We start from the raw sequence: 18,201 nt of genomic DNA, 5'->3' as shown, positions 1-18,201 counted from the left end.
CTGTGTTTACTTGAACAGGAAGGTGACACGGCGGTCCTTCGTGGGCAAATTTTGTAATCAAACTTTGTCATCAAAGTCTGACATTCTCTGGATTTATGGGGCTTTCAAGGCAACTGGGAACTCAAGAAAAAAAAGGTTAAATCATGATGACGTCAGTGATCTTCAGATCGTAACTCTAGAAAGAGGCCTGAGTTCCCGAATTTACAATTCCGAGTTGGATGAAAGTTCAAAACGTATTTTCCGAGTCGTAGCTCATTTTTCTCGAGTTCCCAGTTGTCTTGAACTCACTTAAGTTAGATTTTGCAGTTCCAAGGTAAGTTGTTTTGAGCACAGCACAAATCATGCTTCATTGATAGCATGTGCAATGTTGAATGTTTATAATTCTAAACTATGAAAAGAGACCCTTAATCTTAGACTTGGTACCACACAGCCACTCCACTGAATAGCAGGCTAATGATTGCTTTGCAATGCTTGCAGTTAGTCACTGATTCATTCCAAACCACTCATTGTTGAATTTGCGATTTCCAACTTGTTGTGTAATGTTTATGTCCAATGGCCGTTGAGCATCGATACGTTTTATCTATAATTTCTCTTCATTATTTCTCTTCATATGACAAGGATTTAAAAGGATTTGCCAGTAGATTGTCAACTTGATTCATGATGATGACTGCTAGCTAAGATTTTGAAAGTATGATATTGACAGTCCAATCAAAGATACTGTAGATATAGCGTGATTTGATGTAATATTATCTGTGGCCAATGACCTTGAGCCTTCTTGGATGGGCACTTCTAATGTAACTCTATGACAGCACCCAAGGGGCTAGACTTTGAGGTCTACCCTTAGGCGCTCTGTATTTTCTGCTGGCTTGCCCCACCACCACAGAAAGCACTGAGCTATGCTGAAACACCTGCATTTTGGAGCTGCCTTACTCAAGAAAACAAAAATATGCACATGCTGCCATAGTGAACAGCGACATCCTGAGAGAAATGTATCAGTTTCTAACAGACGACAAGAGGTCAGCAAACGATGATGAACAGGGCCTACTTGATGAGAGAGTATCCTTATTCTTCCTTGATGGTGATGACCCAGACCTGATCATGGATTTAAGGAAGCTGAATGGCAAACCACAATCCTCATTCCAGCCCTTTTGGGATGAAGTACAGAAGTATTTTAACGAATACACAGCTTAGGTCAACGATCACAGACATAGGGAATACTTGTACTTACCTTTTGCAATATCAGTTGAGGACTTGCGTGACACAGTGGAAAAGTGGCTTCCACCAGAAACTAAAATCCCATCAATACAGTGGCTAAAGAATCACTGGCCACTTTAAGGAAATTAAACACTAGCCACTTTAATAATGTCTCCATGTCTTGCATTACTCATCTCATATGTGTAAACTGTACTCTATACTATTCTACGATATCTTAGTCACTTTAATTGTTTGTAAATATTGTATTACCCATCTCATATGTATGTACTGTCCTCTATATTATGCCACTGTATCTTAGTCCAATGCCACTCTGACATATATGTATATCTATTCTTAATCCATTCCTTACTTAGATTTACGTGTATTTTGGGTATATGTTGTGAAACTGTTAGATATTACTGCACTGTCGGAGCTAGAAGCGCAAGCATTTCGTTACACCCGCAATAACATCTGCTAAATACATGTATGTGACCAATAAAATGTTATTTGAGATGGCAGTTTACACCCAAGAATCCATGGTCCAGACGGCATCCCCAGCCGCGTCCTCAGACCATGTGCAGACTAGCTGACAGACTAGCTGAGTGTTTACGGACATATTCAATCAATCCTTATCCCAGTCTGCTGTTCCCACATGCTTCAAGAGGGCCACCATTGTTCCTGTTCCCAAGAAAGCGAAGGTAACTGAGCTAAATGACTATCGCCCCGTAGCACTCACTTCCGTCATCATGAAGTGCTTTGAGAGACTAGTCAAGGACCATATCACCTCCACCATATCTGACACTCCAATTTAGACCCACTCCAATTTGCTTACCGCCCCAATAGGTCCACAGACGACGCAATCGCAATCACACTGCACACTGCCCTAACCCATCTGGACAAGAGGAATACCTATGTAAGAATGCTGTTCATCGACTACAGCTCAGCATTTAACACCATAGTACCTTCCAAACTCGTCATTAAGCTCGAGACCCTGGGTCTCGACCCCGCCCTGTGCAATTGGGTCCTGGACTTCCTGACGGGCCGCCCCCAGGTGGTGAGGGTAGGTAACAACATCTCCACCCCGCTGATCCTCAACACTGGGGCCCCACAAGGGTGCGTTCTCAGCCCTCTCCTGTACTCCCTGTTCACCCATGACTGCGTGGCCATGCACGCCTCCAACTCAATCATCAAGTTTGTAGACGACGCTACAGTGGTAGGTTGATTACCAACAACGACGAGACAACCTACAGGGAGGAGGTGAGGGCCCTCGGAGTGTGGTGTCAGGAAAATAACCTCACACTCAATGTCAACAAAACAAAGGAGATGATCGTGGACTTCAGGAAACAGCAGAGGGAGCAGCCCCCTATCCACATCAACGGGACAGTAGTGGAGAAGGTGGAAAGTTTTAAGTTCCTCGGCGTACACATCACGGACAAACTGAAATGGTTCACCCACACAGACAGCGTGGTGAAGATGGAGCAGCAGCGCCTCTTCAACCTCAGGAGGCTGAAGAAATTTGGCTTGTCACCAAAAAACACACATCCTGTCGGGCTGCATCACCGCCTGGTACGGCAACTGCTCTGCCCACAACCGTAAGGCTCTCCAGAGGGTAGTAAGGTCTGCACAACGCATCACCGGGGGCAAACTACCTGCCCTCCAGGACACCTACACCACCCGATGTCACAGGAAGGCCAAAAAGATCATCAAGGACATCAACCACCTGAGCCACTGCCTGTTCATCCCGCTATCATCCAGAAGGCGAGGTCAGTACAGGTGCATCAAAGCGGGGACCTGAGAGACTGAAAAACAGCTTCTATCTCAAGGCCATCAGACTGTTAAACAGCCATCACTAACATTGAGTGGCTGCTACGAACATCTCTAGCCACTTTAATAATGAAACATGTATGTAATAATTGTATCACTTGCCACTTTAAACAATGCCACTTTATATAATGTTTACATACCCTACATTACTCATCTCATATGTATATACTGTATATACTGCAGCTTGCCTATGCAGGTAGTTGTTGTGAAATTGTTAGGTTAGATTTGTAACGGCTGTTGGAAGGAGAGGACCAAGGTGCAACGTGGTACGTGTCCATATTTATTAAATGAACACTGAAATAACAAAATTAACAAAGAGAACGACCGAAACAGTTCTGGCTGGTGCAGACACACAACAGAAAACAACTACCCACAAACACCAGGTGGGAAAAGGGTACCTAAGTATGGTTCTCAATCAGAGACAACGATAGACAGCTCCCTCTGATTGGGAACCATACCAGGCCAAACACATAGAAAAGAAAACATAGAATGAAAACATAGAATGCCCACCCCAACTCACGCCCCGACCAAACCAAAATAGAGACATAAAAAATGAACTAAGGTCAGGGCGTGACAAGATTACTTGTTAGATATTACTACATGGTCAGAACTAGAAGCACAAGCATTTCGCTACACTCGCATTCACATCTGCTAACCATGTGTATGTGACAAATACATTTTGATTTGATAGTAAACAAATTTGTTCACAACATTGTAGAAAAATAAGCTTTTTGTGCATATGGAACATTTCTGGGATCTTTTATTTTCAGCTCATGAAACATGGGACCAACACTTTACATGTTGCGTTTATATTTTTGTTCAGTATAAATGGAGTGTCTCGGATTTACCTATAGAATACGAAATGCTCTGAGACCAGGTTTCAACCCACTTCGTGGTCATATTTTCACGGGCAGATGTTGGGTAGAAGTAAACACTTTCTCTTCACCTGTGCAGCTCTGGCTAAAAGCCTATTTTCTTACAAATCATGCCCGAGTGGGGTGTGGTAGTCCTGAGAAATAAACCAGTCCTACATTAATCACCCCACACGATTTTACTATTTACCTTGTAATACTCTACAACCAAACTATACATACCGAGTCCTCTGCCCTTGGGTCGTCACTAATTACCCCAGCCACAAAGTCATACACACCGCCTATTTCTACAATTTATCTTTTTAAAATCTGATTTTAAACCTATCCCTAACAGCAAACCTTAACCTTAACCACACTGCTAAGTTTATGTCTAACAGTAACTTTAAATGAATACCAAAAAGCTAAAAAAAATAACGATAGGCCTATAGCCATTTTTTACTTTGTGGCTGTGGTAACTAGTGGAAACCCTGCCCTTGTCCTCATTCTCGTATTGTAAGTGGTTGACCTACTCGTCAATCCAGTTATTGTTGCCGCCCCATACATAGCAAGATTGTGTGTGGATGTAAACTATCTGGATTTTCATGGATCACGCAGTTTAACGTACGTTTAAGTAGTTTTCTTTCTTAAATGATCAATGTCTATTTGTTTATATTAATATAAATGTGTTTTATGTACATTCACTTAGAATGAAATAACTGATTTAGGGCTATATACATGCCAAGGACAGACTGTCACTGGATATAGTCAGATAATAACAACATTATTGGCTATGTGGACATACCAGCCCATTTACAGACCATTTTATTTAGGGTTTTAGTCAAATGTGTTGTGCAACATAATGTAGTCTACAGTCAAATGTTTTGACAATTTGTGTTTTAATTTGAATAGCTGTTAAGAATTARGTACAGTCTATATTTTTTGTAACGTTTGGACAGCTTGTTCTTTTTAAATACAAACCATAATAAGTCCGCTCCCAGTTTTTATCGGTTCCCCTTATCCAACAATTAGAAAACGATACAACAATGTAGGAATAGTTTCACTTAGTTTACAGTTCCTCCCCACTTCCTCTTTTGGCAACATCGCGGTCTGAGTGGAGCTTTGTTAGTCTCTCGCGTATTACAATCGATCGATAGATTTTCTCATGAATGAAACCCTGTTGTGTGCGAACATAATCAACTTTAAGCGACAAGTAAAATGTTTAAAGGACTAGTGCACAATGTTTTCGCCTTCCGGGGATTGATAGTTAGACATTACCCTGTTCTTACGCAACAGTTTTCAATTATCGCATTCTTGTTGCAGCCACAATACAGTCTGTTCCACTCAGAGGATACAACTATGCAATATACAGTTGAAGTCGGAAGTTTACATAAACCTTTGTCAAATACATTTAAACTGAGTTTTTCACAATTCCTGACATTTAATCCTAGTAAAAATTCCCTGTCTTAGGTCAGTTAGGATCATCACTTTATTTTAAGAATGTGAAATGTCAGAATAATAGTAGAGATAATTATTTCTTTCAGCTTTTATTTCTTTCATCACCTTCCCAGTGGGTCAAAAGTTTACATACACTCAATTATTATTTGGTGGCATTCCCTTTAAATTGTTTAACTTGGGTCAAATGTTTAGGGCAGCCTTCCGCAAGCTTCCCACAATAATTTGGGTGAATTTTGGCCAATTCCTCCTGACAGAGCTGGTGTAACTTTTTCAGTTCTGCCCACAAATGTTCTACAGGATTGAGGTCAGGGCTTTGTGATGGCCACTCCAATACCTTGACTTCGTTGTCCTTAAGCCATTTTGCCACAACTTTGGAAGTATGCTTGGGGTCATTGTCCATTTGGAAGACTCATTTGCGACCAAGCTTTAACTTACTGACTGATGTCTTGAGATGTTGCTTCAATATATCCACATCATTTTCCTGCCTCATGATGCCATCTATTTTGTGAAGTGCACCAGTCCCTCCTGCAGCAAAGCACCCCCACAACATGATGCTGCCACCCCCGTGCTTCACGTTTGGCATGGTGTTCTTCGACTTCCAAGCCTCCCCTTTTTCCTCAAACATAACGATGGTCATTATTGCCAAACAGTTTTATTTTTGTTTCATCAGACCAGAGGACATTTCTCCAAAAAGTATGATCTTTGTCCCCATGTGCAGTTGCAAACCGTAGTCTGGCTTTTTTATGGCGGTTTTGGAGTAGTGGCTTCTTCCTTACTGAGCGGCCTTTCAGGTTATGTCGATATAGGACTCGTTTTACTGTGGATATAAAAACTTTTGTACCTGTTTCCTCCAGCATCTTCACAAGGTCCTTTGCTGTTGTTCTGGGATTGATTTGCACTTTTCGCACCAAAGTACATTCATCTCTAGGAGACAGAACGCGTCTCCTTCCTTGGCGGTATGACGGCTGTGTGGTCCAATGGTGTTTATACTTGCGTGCTATTGATTGTACAGATGAACGTGGTTCCTTCAGGCGTTTGGAAATTGCTCCCAAGGATGAACCAGATTTGTGGAGTTCTACAATTATTTGTAGACTGGCTGATTTTCTTGGTTGATTTCTTTTGATTTTCCCACGATGTCAAGCAAAGAAGCACTGAGTTTGAAGGTAGGCCTTGAAATACATCAACAGGTACACCACCAATTGACTCAAATGATGTCAATTAGCCTATCAGAAACTTCTAAAGCCATGACATCATTTTCTGAAATTTTCCAAGCTGTTTCAAGGCACAGACAACTTAGTGTAATTAAACTTCTGACCCACTGGAATTGTGATACAGTGAATTATAAGTGAAATAATCTGTCTGTAAACAATTGTTAGAAAATTACTTGTGTCATGCACAAAGTAGATGTCCTAACCGTTAACAAGACATTTTTGTAGTGGTTGTAAAACGAGTTTTAATGACTCCAACCTAAGTGTATGTAAACTTCCGACTTCAACTGTATGTAATACAGTGCACATTTGCACCCATCATGTTAAACTACGTTACTAGGCTAAGATAGATAGAGAGAGAAAGAATGTTGATAAATAAGAAAGGAAGAACCAAAATAAAAGACAGTCACAGCTGAATTAAGAATACGGTATTTTAGAATTTGCAGTATGCCTAACGGTCGGCCTGCATATTTTATAGACATATTTGCCTTTGTAGCCTGAGTGCCAACCTAATAATATCCACTTCACCTATCGTAGATAAGACTAAGCAAAACTCTCAGTACAGTAAATGATAGGTGTGGAGGTGAGGCAATGGATGCTGTGGTAAATGGAAAAATCTCTATGTAACCTAACATGCTGACCACATCACCTGCGTTGCCTGAAAGAACGTTGCAAAATAAATGTACACATACATGTTATTCAATAATTTCATCCAAATCGCTCGCACGCGTCAACGGGTGTCTGAGTAGCCAGGCGCTAAAATAGAATTTGGCAAGTCCAGTTGGTGGTGGTAATGCACCTTAAAGTTGGTTGCCAACTGCCATATAAAGTCCACAGAAGAAGAAGACTGAAGGAGGAGAGATTACTAGAAACTAACTAGGTTTCACCTTTTATCTCAAAATGGGTCAAAATTCTACAAAGTTCCAGAAAAAAAGGACCTTGTGCATTTCAGGTAAAATAACAAACCAATGTTTATATCCCAGGACATATTAGCTAGCAACAGCAAGCTAGCTAGCTAAATGTCCATGAATGTTTCATGGGTTTCGACCTGTCCCCAAATTAATATAGTTGGTTCAGAGTTTGTTTTGATATTTCAATCTGCGTGTCTAGATCGCGTTTGGTGTGGATGGACAAAATCAACATGTGTGTGATGGTGCACGTGGACGCATGCACGTGCCCAGTTTAGTCAGCATGTAACGTAGCAGGCATAACAGAAATGCCTGAGCAGAGTTTCATTTTTTATGGCCCTGTCGGGGAAAGTTCTCTTCTGCACTGGAGAACCAATCCAGTAAATGTGGAGGAGGAGTTACATGCTGACTACACTGGGCACGTCCGTGTGCGCCATCGCGCACATGTTGATTTTGTCCATCCACACAGGATGAGATCAGGACATGCAGGTTGAAATATCTAAAATAACTCTGAACCAACTATATTCATTTGGGGACAGGTAGAAACACATGAGACATTCATGGACATTTAGATAGCTAGCTTGCTGTTGCCAGCTAATTTGTCCTGTGATATAAACATTGGGTTGTTATTTTACCTGCCCCAATGCATAGTGCCAACTGTAAAGTTTGGTGGATGAGGAATAATGGCCTGGGGCTGTTTTTCATGGTTCAGGCTAGGCCCCTTAGTTCCAGTGAAGGGAAATCTTAACGCTACAGCATACAATGACATTCTAGACTATTCTATGCTTCCAACTTTGTGGCAACAGTTTGGGGAAGGCCCTTTCCTCTTTCAACATAACAATGTAATAGTTTTTTATTTATTTAACCATTATTTAACTAGGCAAGTTAGTTAAGAACAAATTCTCATTTGCAATGATGGCCTACCAGGGAACAGTGGGTTAACTGCCTTGTTCAGGGGTCGAACGACAGATTTTTACCTTGTCAGCTCAGGGATTTGATCCAGCAACCTTTCGTTTACTGGCCCACGCTCTAACCACTAGGCTACCTGTCACCCCAATGCCCCCGTGCAATGCCCCCGTGCAATGCCCTCGTGCAATGCCCTCGTGCAGTGCCCCCGTGCACAAAGTGAGGTCTATACAGAAATGGTTTGTCGAAATTGGTGTGGAAGAACTTGACTGACCTGCACAGAGCCCTGACCTCAATCCCATCAAACACCTTTGGGATGAATTGGAACACCGACTGCTAGCCAGGCCTAATCGCCCAACATCAGTGCCCTACCTCACTAATGGTCTTGTGGCTGAATGGAAGCAAGTCCCCGCAGCAATGTTCCAACATCTAGTGGAAAGCCTTCCCAGAGGAGTGGCTGTTTATAGCAGCAAAGGGGGGCACAACTCCATATTAATGCCCATGATTTTGGAATGAGATGTTCGACGAGTAGGTGACATACTTTTGGCCATGTAATGTATGTGTACATTTATTTTGCCACGCTCGCGCACGCAACGCAGCTGGTGTGGTCAGTATGTTAAGGTGGCGTGTTGCCTGGTGTCGCCTTGTTAATACAGCGTTTCTAAAAACCAGAGGCGGGACTTGCGAAACAGACTAAGCAGACCAGGCCGGGGTTTGGAGTTTGAGAAGTCAATGAGAGAAGTGAAAAATTCTTCCTTAGTTCATTTTCTTGAAATCTAAAGGCACGACCTAGATTTGAGCCAATGTCTTAACTAGTTGAACATCTTAATACTCCAACSTCGTGAAAGTGACAAACTGACACTCTTTCATTTTTGTCCAAAACAACTTTATATCGAAGAAGTGCTTTTGATTTGACGGCCTGCACATGCGCGGTTCAGTGTGAGATGACCATTAAACCCGCTGACGTGTTTCTGACGTGTTTCTACGCATGAGCTTAGCTAGCCAACGTCGTCATGACGTTCACCTACAAGTGTGATCAGGGATTTCTACTGGAGAAGCAGTTTCTGCCTATCTTCATACTGTACAATCTTTGTTGTTAACGTCCAAATGTGGTAGTTGTGTCACAGGATCTCTTTCCATTTCCCATGAAAACCAGATGCATCTGTTTGTTCTGACCCCGCAGAGGGTGATCTCCATGCAACCAGACAGCCAAGAACACCATATTCAGAATCCAAGAACACCATATTCAGAATCCAAGAACACCATATTCTAAAAGTGAGATCCCTGTGGAACTCATAGAAAGCTCATCTATTTCTTTCTCAGACTTGTCTTGAGGTAACACTGAGCTCACAGGCTTATGTACCAGTATCAAATATTTCAAATTTTTAGCCACGACGAAGGTAGGTGGAGTTCAAACCACAAGTTGGGAAACACAGCATGGTCTCCAGCGGTGCTTAGAAATGTGTAATGAAAGTGTATGTGTGTGTTTGACTGTATGTGTGTGTTTGCATGCATGTGTGTGTGTGTGTGTGATATAGTGAGTGAATGACAGACAGAATGTGAAAGGGATGTAGTACTGAGATGTTGGGCTGATCCATTTGTAGCCCAGTCGGATTGTCTAACTTGTCTAAATGATCATTATGTAGCTAATAATGGGGGTAGATTTTTGGTCCCAGTCCGCCCACTGCGTGCGTGTGTGTCAGTACATGCTTGTCTTTTGTTCCTGACTGTCCATCTGATTCTCTGATTCAGCAGACTGTTTATCACCCCGTGACCTGGTTGCCATAGAGCCAGTCGGACCATGGCCGGCGGTGTGGGGGAGAGCCAGCTTCAGAGGATTATCAGAGATCTGCATGGTACACTGCCATTGTGTGTTTTTGTGTGCGTGTGACTTCTCGCGTGTCGGTCCCTTTGTAACAACCAGTGCGTGCGGGCCTGTGTGATAGTTACAGGGGTAGACCGCCACTGTCGCCTGACATCGAGAGTCAGAGAGGGAGAGAGAGAAAGACAGAAAGAGAGTAGGATCACAGAGGTAGAGAAAGTGACAGAAGGGTTGGCCTAGATGTAACTGGTTTGGCCTCGGCTTCAAGCCTGACAGCATTTCTTTCCACACATTGGTTGTCCGGTCTCCTCATTGGGACGACATCATGGAGCCGACCCTCTCCCCCAGTCCCCGGGGTGTACCCCCCAGGGTGTGGCTGGGGCGACAGAGAGGCCCTGTCAGCATGCAGCGAGAGAGAGAGGGGGTGCTTAGCCTCAGGGTGCACCCGTCACAGGTGTCTTTCCTGTTTTTACGCTGGATGAGAGGCAAGTGGGTAATTGTACTGAGCTGAGATGTGTGAGGAAGGGGTCGTCTGTGTGGAGTTAGAGGTTGTGGGTAGAGGTTGGGGAGACATGCCTGGGTGGATATACTGGGCTTTTGACTCCATCTGTTTTGACCTGTATATGACCTGGAAACCATTGAAATGTATCCAGGGCACTGTGRGGATATTACATCTGACTGTGTGTACTCTATGTTTGGTGCATTGTAATGGTTTCTAGAAATTTCAGGGTTTCTGTGCCAACCCAAAACGTTCCACAGATACTGTGCCTATTGGCCTAGATCGATTTACGTTTTTTCCCATTTAGTTCAGGAGAAAGAGGCTACCAGGTCAGGGACGATCACAGTAATGTGTTTCTCTCAACAGGTAAAGCTTGTGTAGTAGAAACTCAGTTCCTGTCAGCTGTGTATGAGTGAGGGGAATGCTCGTGTAATGTCGATGTACAGTACCAGTCAAAGGATTGGACACACCTACTCATTCTAGGGTTTTTCTTTATGTTTACTATTTTCTACATTCTACAATAATAGTGTAGACATCAAAACTATGAAATAACACATATGGAATCATGTAGTAACCAAAAAAGTGTTAAACAAATCAAAATATATTTTATATTTGAGATTCTTCAAAGTAGCCACCCTTTGCCTTGATGACAGCTTTGCACACTCTTGGCATTCTCTCAACCAGTTTCATGACAGGTGTGCCTTGTTAAAAGTGAATTTGTGGAATTTCTTTCCTTAATGCATTTGAACCAATCGGTTGTGTTGTGACAAGATAGCGGTGTATACAGAAGATAGCCCTATTTGGTAAAAGACCAAGTCCATATTATGGCAAGAACAGCTGTGCTGCATCAGATGACCTGGCCTCCGCAATCACCCGACCTCAACCCAATTGAGATGGTTTGGGATGAGTTGGACCACAGAGTGAAGGAAAAGCAGCCAACAAGTGCACAGCATATGTGGGAACTCCTTCAGGACTGTTGGAAGCTGGTTGAGAGAATGCCAAGAGTGTGCAAAGCTGTCATTAAGGCAAAGGGTGGCTACTTTGAAGAATCTCAAATATAAAATATATTTTGATATGTGTAACACTTTTTTGGTTGCTACATGATTACATATGTGCTATTTCACCCGGGAGGCCGACACATATGTGCTATTTCATAGCTTTTATGTCTTCACTATTATTCTACAATGTAGAACATAGTAAAAATAGAGAAAAAACATCTGTTTACATCCGTTTGTGTTCTGTGACAGCCTCTGTATTTATCTCGCTCTCTCTCTCTCTCTCTCTTGTCCTCTCTCTGAACCACAGATGCTGTTGCTGAGCTCACTAAAGAGTACAGGGAGAATGGGGAGCCAATCACAGATGATAGTCCCAATCTGCAGAAATTCTCCTACAAACTGGAGTACCTTCTACAGGTGAGTCACTCACTGTTCATAGACAGTGGTATAGTATGAACATTGTTTTCCCTTTCTTTAGGCGGGACCAAGGCCCCAAAGCAACATCCAGGACTGGTTAATGAATCAAAAAATCTATAGAACAATCCGTTTTTTTCCTACCAGACACAGATTAAGCAACATGCTTTTCAGTCCAGGATTAGGTTTAATCTGTGTCCAGGAAATCGCCGCACAGAGTCCAAGTCAAATCAAGTCCAACCTGCTATGCTCACCAACATGGCATTGTTCAGATCTCTGTACAGTAGGTCATATACAATTTGTCGCTAACACGTCATCTACGCTTTTCAGTTTGACCAGAAGGAGAAGACAACATTTCTTGGCACCAGAAAAGACTACTGGGATTATTTCAGCGACTGTCTGGCCAAGATCAAAGGAGCCAACGATGGTATCCGCTTTGTCAAATCCATCCCTGAGGTATTGAGATCAGCACTTTTAAAAGTCAATTTTAAGGATCGTCAACTGTTATTACACAATGTATAGTAGTAATTCATACGTAATGACGTTCTATCTTTAGAGTTCTTTACCACCTTTTTATGGGTCACAGCAAACACCACTGTCACCATTTCTTTGTACCCTCTATCTGAAGTTATGTATACCATTACAGTTTCACCAAATGTTAAATAATGAAGGAACATATTAACTGTATCTACAAATGATCTACCGAATCTACTTTGACGCATATTTCCCTTGTGTGATTTAACGGATAATACTCCTGACAATGCAGCTGTCACGCATTGCATAATTAACATAGATGCATTCAATTGTCAGTCTCACTGATAAGTAGTTATAAGGGCATGGGGGAATTTAGCATTCTGCTGGGTAGTGGATACTAGCCATGAAAAACAAATCATATTTGTTAACAGGATCTACACAACAGATTTCGTTTAATATGGATGATTGATTATAGACCACTTTTGAGGAATGAAAATGTCTGACGAACTTTGATTTGAACTATCCCTTTAATGTACACATTCAGGAAACATACGTTAGTTTAAGGCCTCATTGGCAGATGAACAGCTATCACATATATTTGCTGTACAGCACTGTGAATAGTTCCTGTACTTTTCCCTTCCAGCTGAAGACTTCTCTGGGGAAAGGCAGGGCTTTCATTCGTTACTCCCTAGTGCACCAGCGACTGGCTGACACGCTGCAGCAGTGCCTGATGAACCAAAGGGTGACCAGGTAAAACTCAACCTAGCACAGGATTCACAGAAGGTCATTGGTTGAAATCCCTGCAGCAAAGAGGGGGTCATGTCTCAAATAAATATCATACTTGGGAACTGCAAAGTGAGCAGACACTTTTCCCCCCAAATCTCAACCCTGACCCCACTCCAGCAACAGTTTTAGGCGTTAAACATGGGTGTGTARGTCATAGGTTCACGTCTGGGATAGTGTTTGGCTAAATGAAGGGACTTGTTTATGTTACAGACTACTATTCTGAAATCGATTGTTTCAAGTAAACAAAGTTTCCTTCCTTATTCTTGTTAGCGCCTTTCATTTCTCTTTTCCCTTGTGGTGTTTTACTTCTGTAAACGTTTCCCTGTTCCTCAGGTGAGTAAACACAGTGTACCGGGTCTTATGTTGGCAAAGGTCACTGGAAGCAGTGTCCAGTGGGAGGGGAGTAGACGTTGTCTGACTGAGTATAGATACAGCATTTTGTACCAATCCACTTCTCGAAAAGTTACTTCTCCCGTTGTACAGAACCACGTTTATGTGCTCTATGTACTTGTGAAATGTACCTGTGTGTTTGTAAAAGGCATGTCCATTAGTCCAAAAAAGTACTTTTTGTACGTGTCGAAGTGATTTAATATAAGGAACAATCCAAGTGTGTTAGTGAAGGTATTTCTATGTGAATGTATGCACGTGTGTTGTTATGCCTCTCTCTCCACTCATTTCCCTGTCTATATGCTTCTCTTCTTCTCCTGGCAGTGACTGGTACTATGCTCGCAGCCCCTTGCTGAAATCCCACCTCAGTGTTGACATCGTAAGTCACCTGTATGAGCTCAACGAGATCCAGTTTGACGTGGCTTCCAGGGGTCATGACCTTGACTCGTCTTGGCCCACCTTTGCAAGGTAACCAATCGCAAAGTCATTATGTTTATAAATGTACCCCATACTCAAGATGCTGGGCATTGGATTGAGGAATTTATCAAATGTAGACACTTGGTGATGTCACCTCATCACATGTGTGTTTTCTGATCTCCAGGAGGACACTGGGCATGCCCAACTCACCTGGCCACATGTGGAAACCACCCAGTCGCAGCTCCAGCATTAACAGCCTGGCCAGCACATACTCACAGGTACTGACACAGCTCCTCAGAGCTTTTACTCTACTGAGACTAATATGGTTCTATAAGGAGCTAGTCATATCTTGTGAGATCATACAGTATTTCTAGTGAAGTCTTAACAATGTGTCAAGTCTGCAGTACTCACTCTAGTACCCTGTTCCTCTAATAACCTCCGCCCCAGCACGCTCATGAGTTCCCCGGCAGTCCTGAGTACGGCCCGGGCATGCTGAGCGAGCTGAACGAGTCGCTGCCTTCAGGCGTGGAGGTGAGCATGTTGGATGAGCTCCGCCTGGAGCTGGACCAGTCAGAGCTGAAACAGCGGGAGCTCCAGGACAGGGTGCGCCTGATGGGGGAGGAGGGTGCTGAGCTCAAAGGCGTGGTGGTGGAGCTCCAGAGGCAGCTGGACGTTTCGCTGACCGCACAGGAGGAACAGCAGGGAATGCAAGGGACCCTGAAATCCCTGGAGAGGCGTGAGGAGGCCTTGTCCCGCGAGCTGCAGACCCTGAGGGCTGGGGAGAGGGCCAGGGAAGCAGAACAGCACCACATCCAGGAGAAGCTGGTGGCCGCAGAGGGGAAGAACGTAGAACTAATGGCCAAGCTGGACGGCGTGTTGGATGAGAAGGGCCAGCAGGTGACCAGCTATTTTGACTCAGCACAGAAGATCCACGAGCTGCTGGACAGACTGAAGGAGGCAGAGGGGGGGAAGATAGAGGCTCTGGCAGAGGGAGAGGATAGGAGGAGGCAGGCCGAGAAGCTGGCAAATGAGCTAAGGGTCAAGGAGGTGGCAGCAAAGGAGGATGAGGCCAAGCTGGAGGCGCTGTCAAAGTCTGCTGCAGAGGAGAAGTCTAAGTTCGCAGAGTGTGCAGAGGAGCAGTGTAACGCCATTGACAAGCTGCAGGGGGCATTGACTTTGAGGGAGAAGGAGGCCAGCAACCTGCAGAGGCAGCTGCATGACCTCCAGAGTGCTCTGGAAGAAAGGGAGATACATGCCGAGGAGGCCAGGGACAGGGCGCAGGAGGAGAAAGAGGAGATCCAGGGAAGAATGGGCAATCTGAAAGAAGCCTTGGAGGTGGAACTCCTCTACCTGAAGAAGCAGTTGAAGACCAGAGAGGCGGAGCTGCTCTCCAGCACCCAGAAGCTCCRGCACCTGGAGGTCCAGAGCCATAGCCTGACCACAGAGCGTGACGGCCTGAGCGCCAACCTCTCAGGACTGGAGTCCAGCGTTAGGGAGCAAGCCAATAGGATCGAGGAGTACAAGACCCAGTGCACCAACCTGATGGAGCTGAACGGGAAGTTGCTGGGCACAGTGAAGAGGAATGAAGAGCTGAAGAAGGAGCTGGCGGAAAGCCGGGTAGCCCTTGAGGGTGAGGTGGCTGCTCTGAGGGCCTCTGACAAGCAGTTGAGGGGCCAGCTGGACGACGCCAAAGTGACTGTGGATGAGAAGGACAGGAGGCTGCGTGAGGAGAACCGGGCCTTGGACGAGAGTCTGCAGAGGGCAGCCATGGCTGCCGAGGTGTCAGATGCCGCCGGCAAACGGCTGGAGCAGGAGAACCTAGGCCTGAGGGAGGAGCAGGCCACGGTGAGGGCGGCCCTGAGCTCCATGCAGGATGAGCTGAAGGCCATCCAAGGGCAGATCGGAGAGCTGGAGAAGAGCTTGGGTCGGTCCCGCAGGAGTGAGGCGAGCCTGCAGGAGCAGCTCAAAGACCGGCAGGCCCAGCTCGAGAACAAGGAGAAAGGCTGTGTAGAGCTCCAGGCCAGGGTGGAGGCCCTAGAGGCCAGGGGGAGGGCACTGGAGAAGGCTAAGACAGATGCAGAAAAGGCCTGCGCCAAAAAGACAAAGCTGATAGAGAGGGTCACCACCGAGAAGCAGACGGTGGAGAGAACCCAGCTAGTGAGGAGCTCTGCCCAGGCCAAGGAGAGCCAGGAGATAGCCGCCAAAATGACCATGGTRGAGGGCCAGCTGGAGGTGAACATGAAGGAAGTGACCAGGCTCCAGGCGGAAGTGCTGGATCTGAGGTTGCAGCTGAACACCTCTGCGGAGGACAGGATGAGGAGCCAGGCCCAGCTGGAGGTGACGGAGGCCCAGAGAGACGAACTCAGGACCCTAACGGAGCAGCTTAAAGCCCAGACCGAGGCACTCAACCAGAGGCACGTAGCCGAGCTCCTGCAGTACAATGAGAGGGAAGAGGCTCTGAGCAGGGAGCGTGACCRGGTGGAGGCAGCCAACCGGGCAGAATTAGCCTCCTCTGTGGCCTTCGCCAGAGGAGAGCTGGCCACACTCAAGACCCAGAACGAGAGGCTGGCCATAGAGAATGTTGAGACACGCGAGGGCCTCCACCGGGCCAATACAGAGATGGCAGAGCTTGGGATGACCATATGTAGACTGACAGCAGAAAGGGAGGAGGCCAAGGAAGGCTGGGCGGGGGAGGCAGGCAGGATAGGGGAGCTAGAGGAGCGGACGTCCAGGGAGGTGGAGCGGCAGGAGGCCTGCATGGCCGCCCTTCGCCAGGAGAACGCCAGCCTGAGAGAGGAGCTGAGGATGATGGAGAACCTTCCGGCAGCCATGCTGGAGCTCCAGGAGAAGCTGGAGAATGCGGAGGGCCAGGTGAGGAGCCTCAAAGACTCAAGTCGGGAGGAGATGGAGGCGGTCAAGTTCCAGATGAGCTCCGAGAGCATGAATCATCAGAACCAGATCAAGGTGAGTTTGACTGGAGTTCTGTGAAAAGCGTGTGCCATGGGGGAATCCCGGACAGGAGCAAAATCATATCATTACAGCAGCACATGAAAGGGTAGTTTATGGTGTATTTCCACCCAGTGTTTACCCAAAAGTCTCAGACTTTTCTGTTTCCATCTGCATGGGTCAGCACCCGTTACTCACTGGGCCATGGCTCAGGCGGACCTGCTCTAACTTGGGGCCAAAGCCAGCCCACTGGTACTTTTCAGCTGACATTTAAATAACAATGACTAACTGTGGACTTTAACACCCAGCGGAGGATGTTGATTCTGCTCTTCACAAGTCCTCACTGTCAGCCCTAGCTATGGAGACACAATTTCCCTAGTATATCATAAGGGTGTATACACTAGTGTAACACTGGTGTTAGTCGAAAAGCAGCATTAAGAGCAATGTGATTAATAAAACAGTTAATGGCCTCTTGGCACCATTAGAACACCTGTGTGTTTTACTCTCCATTAGAACACCTGTGTGTTTTACTCTCCATTAGAACGCCTGTGTGTTTTACTCTCCATTAGAACACCTGTGTGTTTTACTCTCCATTAGAACACCTGTGTGTTTTACTCTCCATTAGAACACCTGTGTGTTTACTCCTCTTCATTAGAACGCTCGTGTGTTTTACTCTCCATTGAACACCTGTGTGTTTTACTTCCATTAGAACACCTGTGTGTTTTACTGCTCCATTAGAATACCACCTTGTTGTTTTACTCTCCATTAGAATACCTGTTGTGTTTTCCTCTCCATTGAATACCTGTGTGTTTACTCTTCATTAGATACGACCTGTGTGTTTTACTTCCCTCCATTAGAACACCTGTGTGTTTACTCTCCATTAGAACACCTGTGTGTTTTACTCCTCCATTAGAATAATGTGTGTTATTACTCTCCATTAGAACCTGTGTGTTTCTCTCCATTTGAACACTGTCTGTGTTTTACTCCTCACCATTAGTGAAACACCTGTGTGTTTTTACTCTCCCTTAGAATAACTGTGTGTTTTACTCTCCATTAGAACACCTGTGTGTTTATCTCATTAGAACACCTGTGTGTTTTACTCTCCATTAGAAATA

The 18,201-nt window shown here is 44.9% G+C and overlaps 1 protein-coding gene across 4 annotated transcripts in view; it reads left to right on the top strand.

Moving 5' to 3' along the window:
* The first annotated feature begins 4,424 nt into the window (after positions 1-4,424).
* Positions 4,425-18,201, top strand: part of LOC111952405 (FYVE and coiled-coil domain-containing protein 1) — a 45,214-nt gene continuing 31,437 nt past the window's right edge. The window contains exons 1-9 of one of the 4 annotated variants that reach the window (XM_023971032.2): positions 4,425-4,490; positions 9,530-9,621; positions 10,102-10,202; positions 11,973-12,079; positions 12,407-12,532; positions 13,194-13,300; positions 14,048-14,191; positions 14,325-14,418; positions 14,588-17,104. In XM_023971032.2, coding sequence (XP_023826800.1) covers positions 10,148-10,202; positions 11,973-12,079; positions 12,407-12,532; positions 13,194-13,300; positions 14,048-14,191; positions 14,325-14,418; positions 14,588-17,104 — 3,150 coding nt within the window. In that variant the 5' untranslated portion in view covers positions 4,425-4,490; positions 9,530-9,621; positions 10,102-10,147. Of the gene's footprint in view, positions 4,491-9,529; positions 9,622-10,098; positions 10,203-11,972; positions 12,080-12,406; positions 12,533-13,193; positions 13,301-14,047; positions 14,192-14,324; positions 14,419-14,587; positions 17,105-18,201 lie in introns of all 4 variants that reach the window. The other 3 variants (XM_023971031.2, XM_023971030.2, XM_023971033.2) reach the window with 3 other exon arrangements.

Source organism: Salvelinus sp. IW2-2015, linkage group LG26, assembly GCF_002910315.2.
Source record: "Salvelinus sp. IW2-2015 linkage group LG26, ASM291031v2, whole genome shotgun sequence".
NCBI lineage: Eukaryota > Metazoa > Chordata > Actinopteri > Salmoniformes > Salmonidae > Salvelinus > Salvelinus sp. IW2-2015.
Note: the sequence above shows the minus strand (reverse complement) of the source record. Positions and strands in the feature narration are given on the sequence as shown.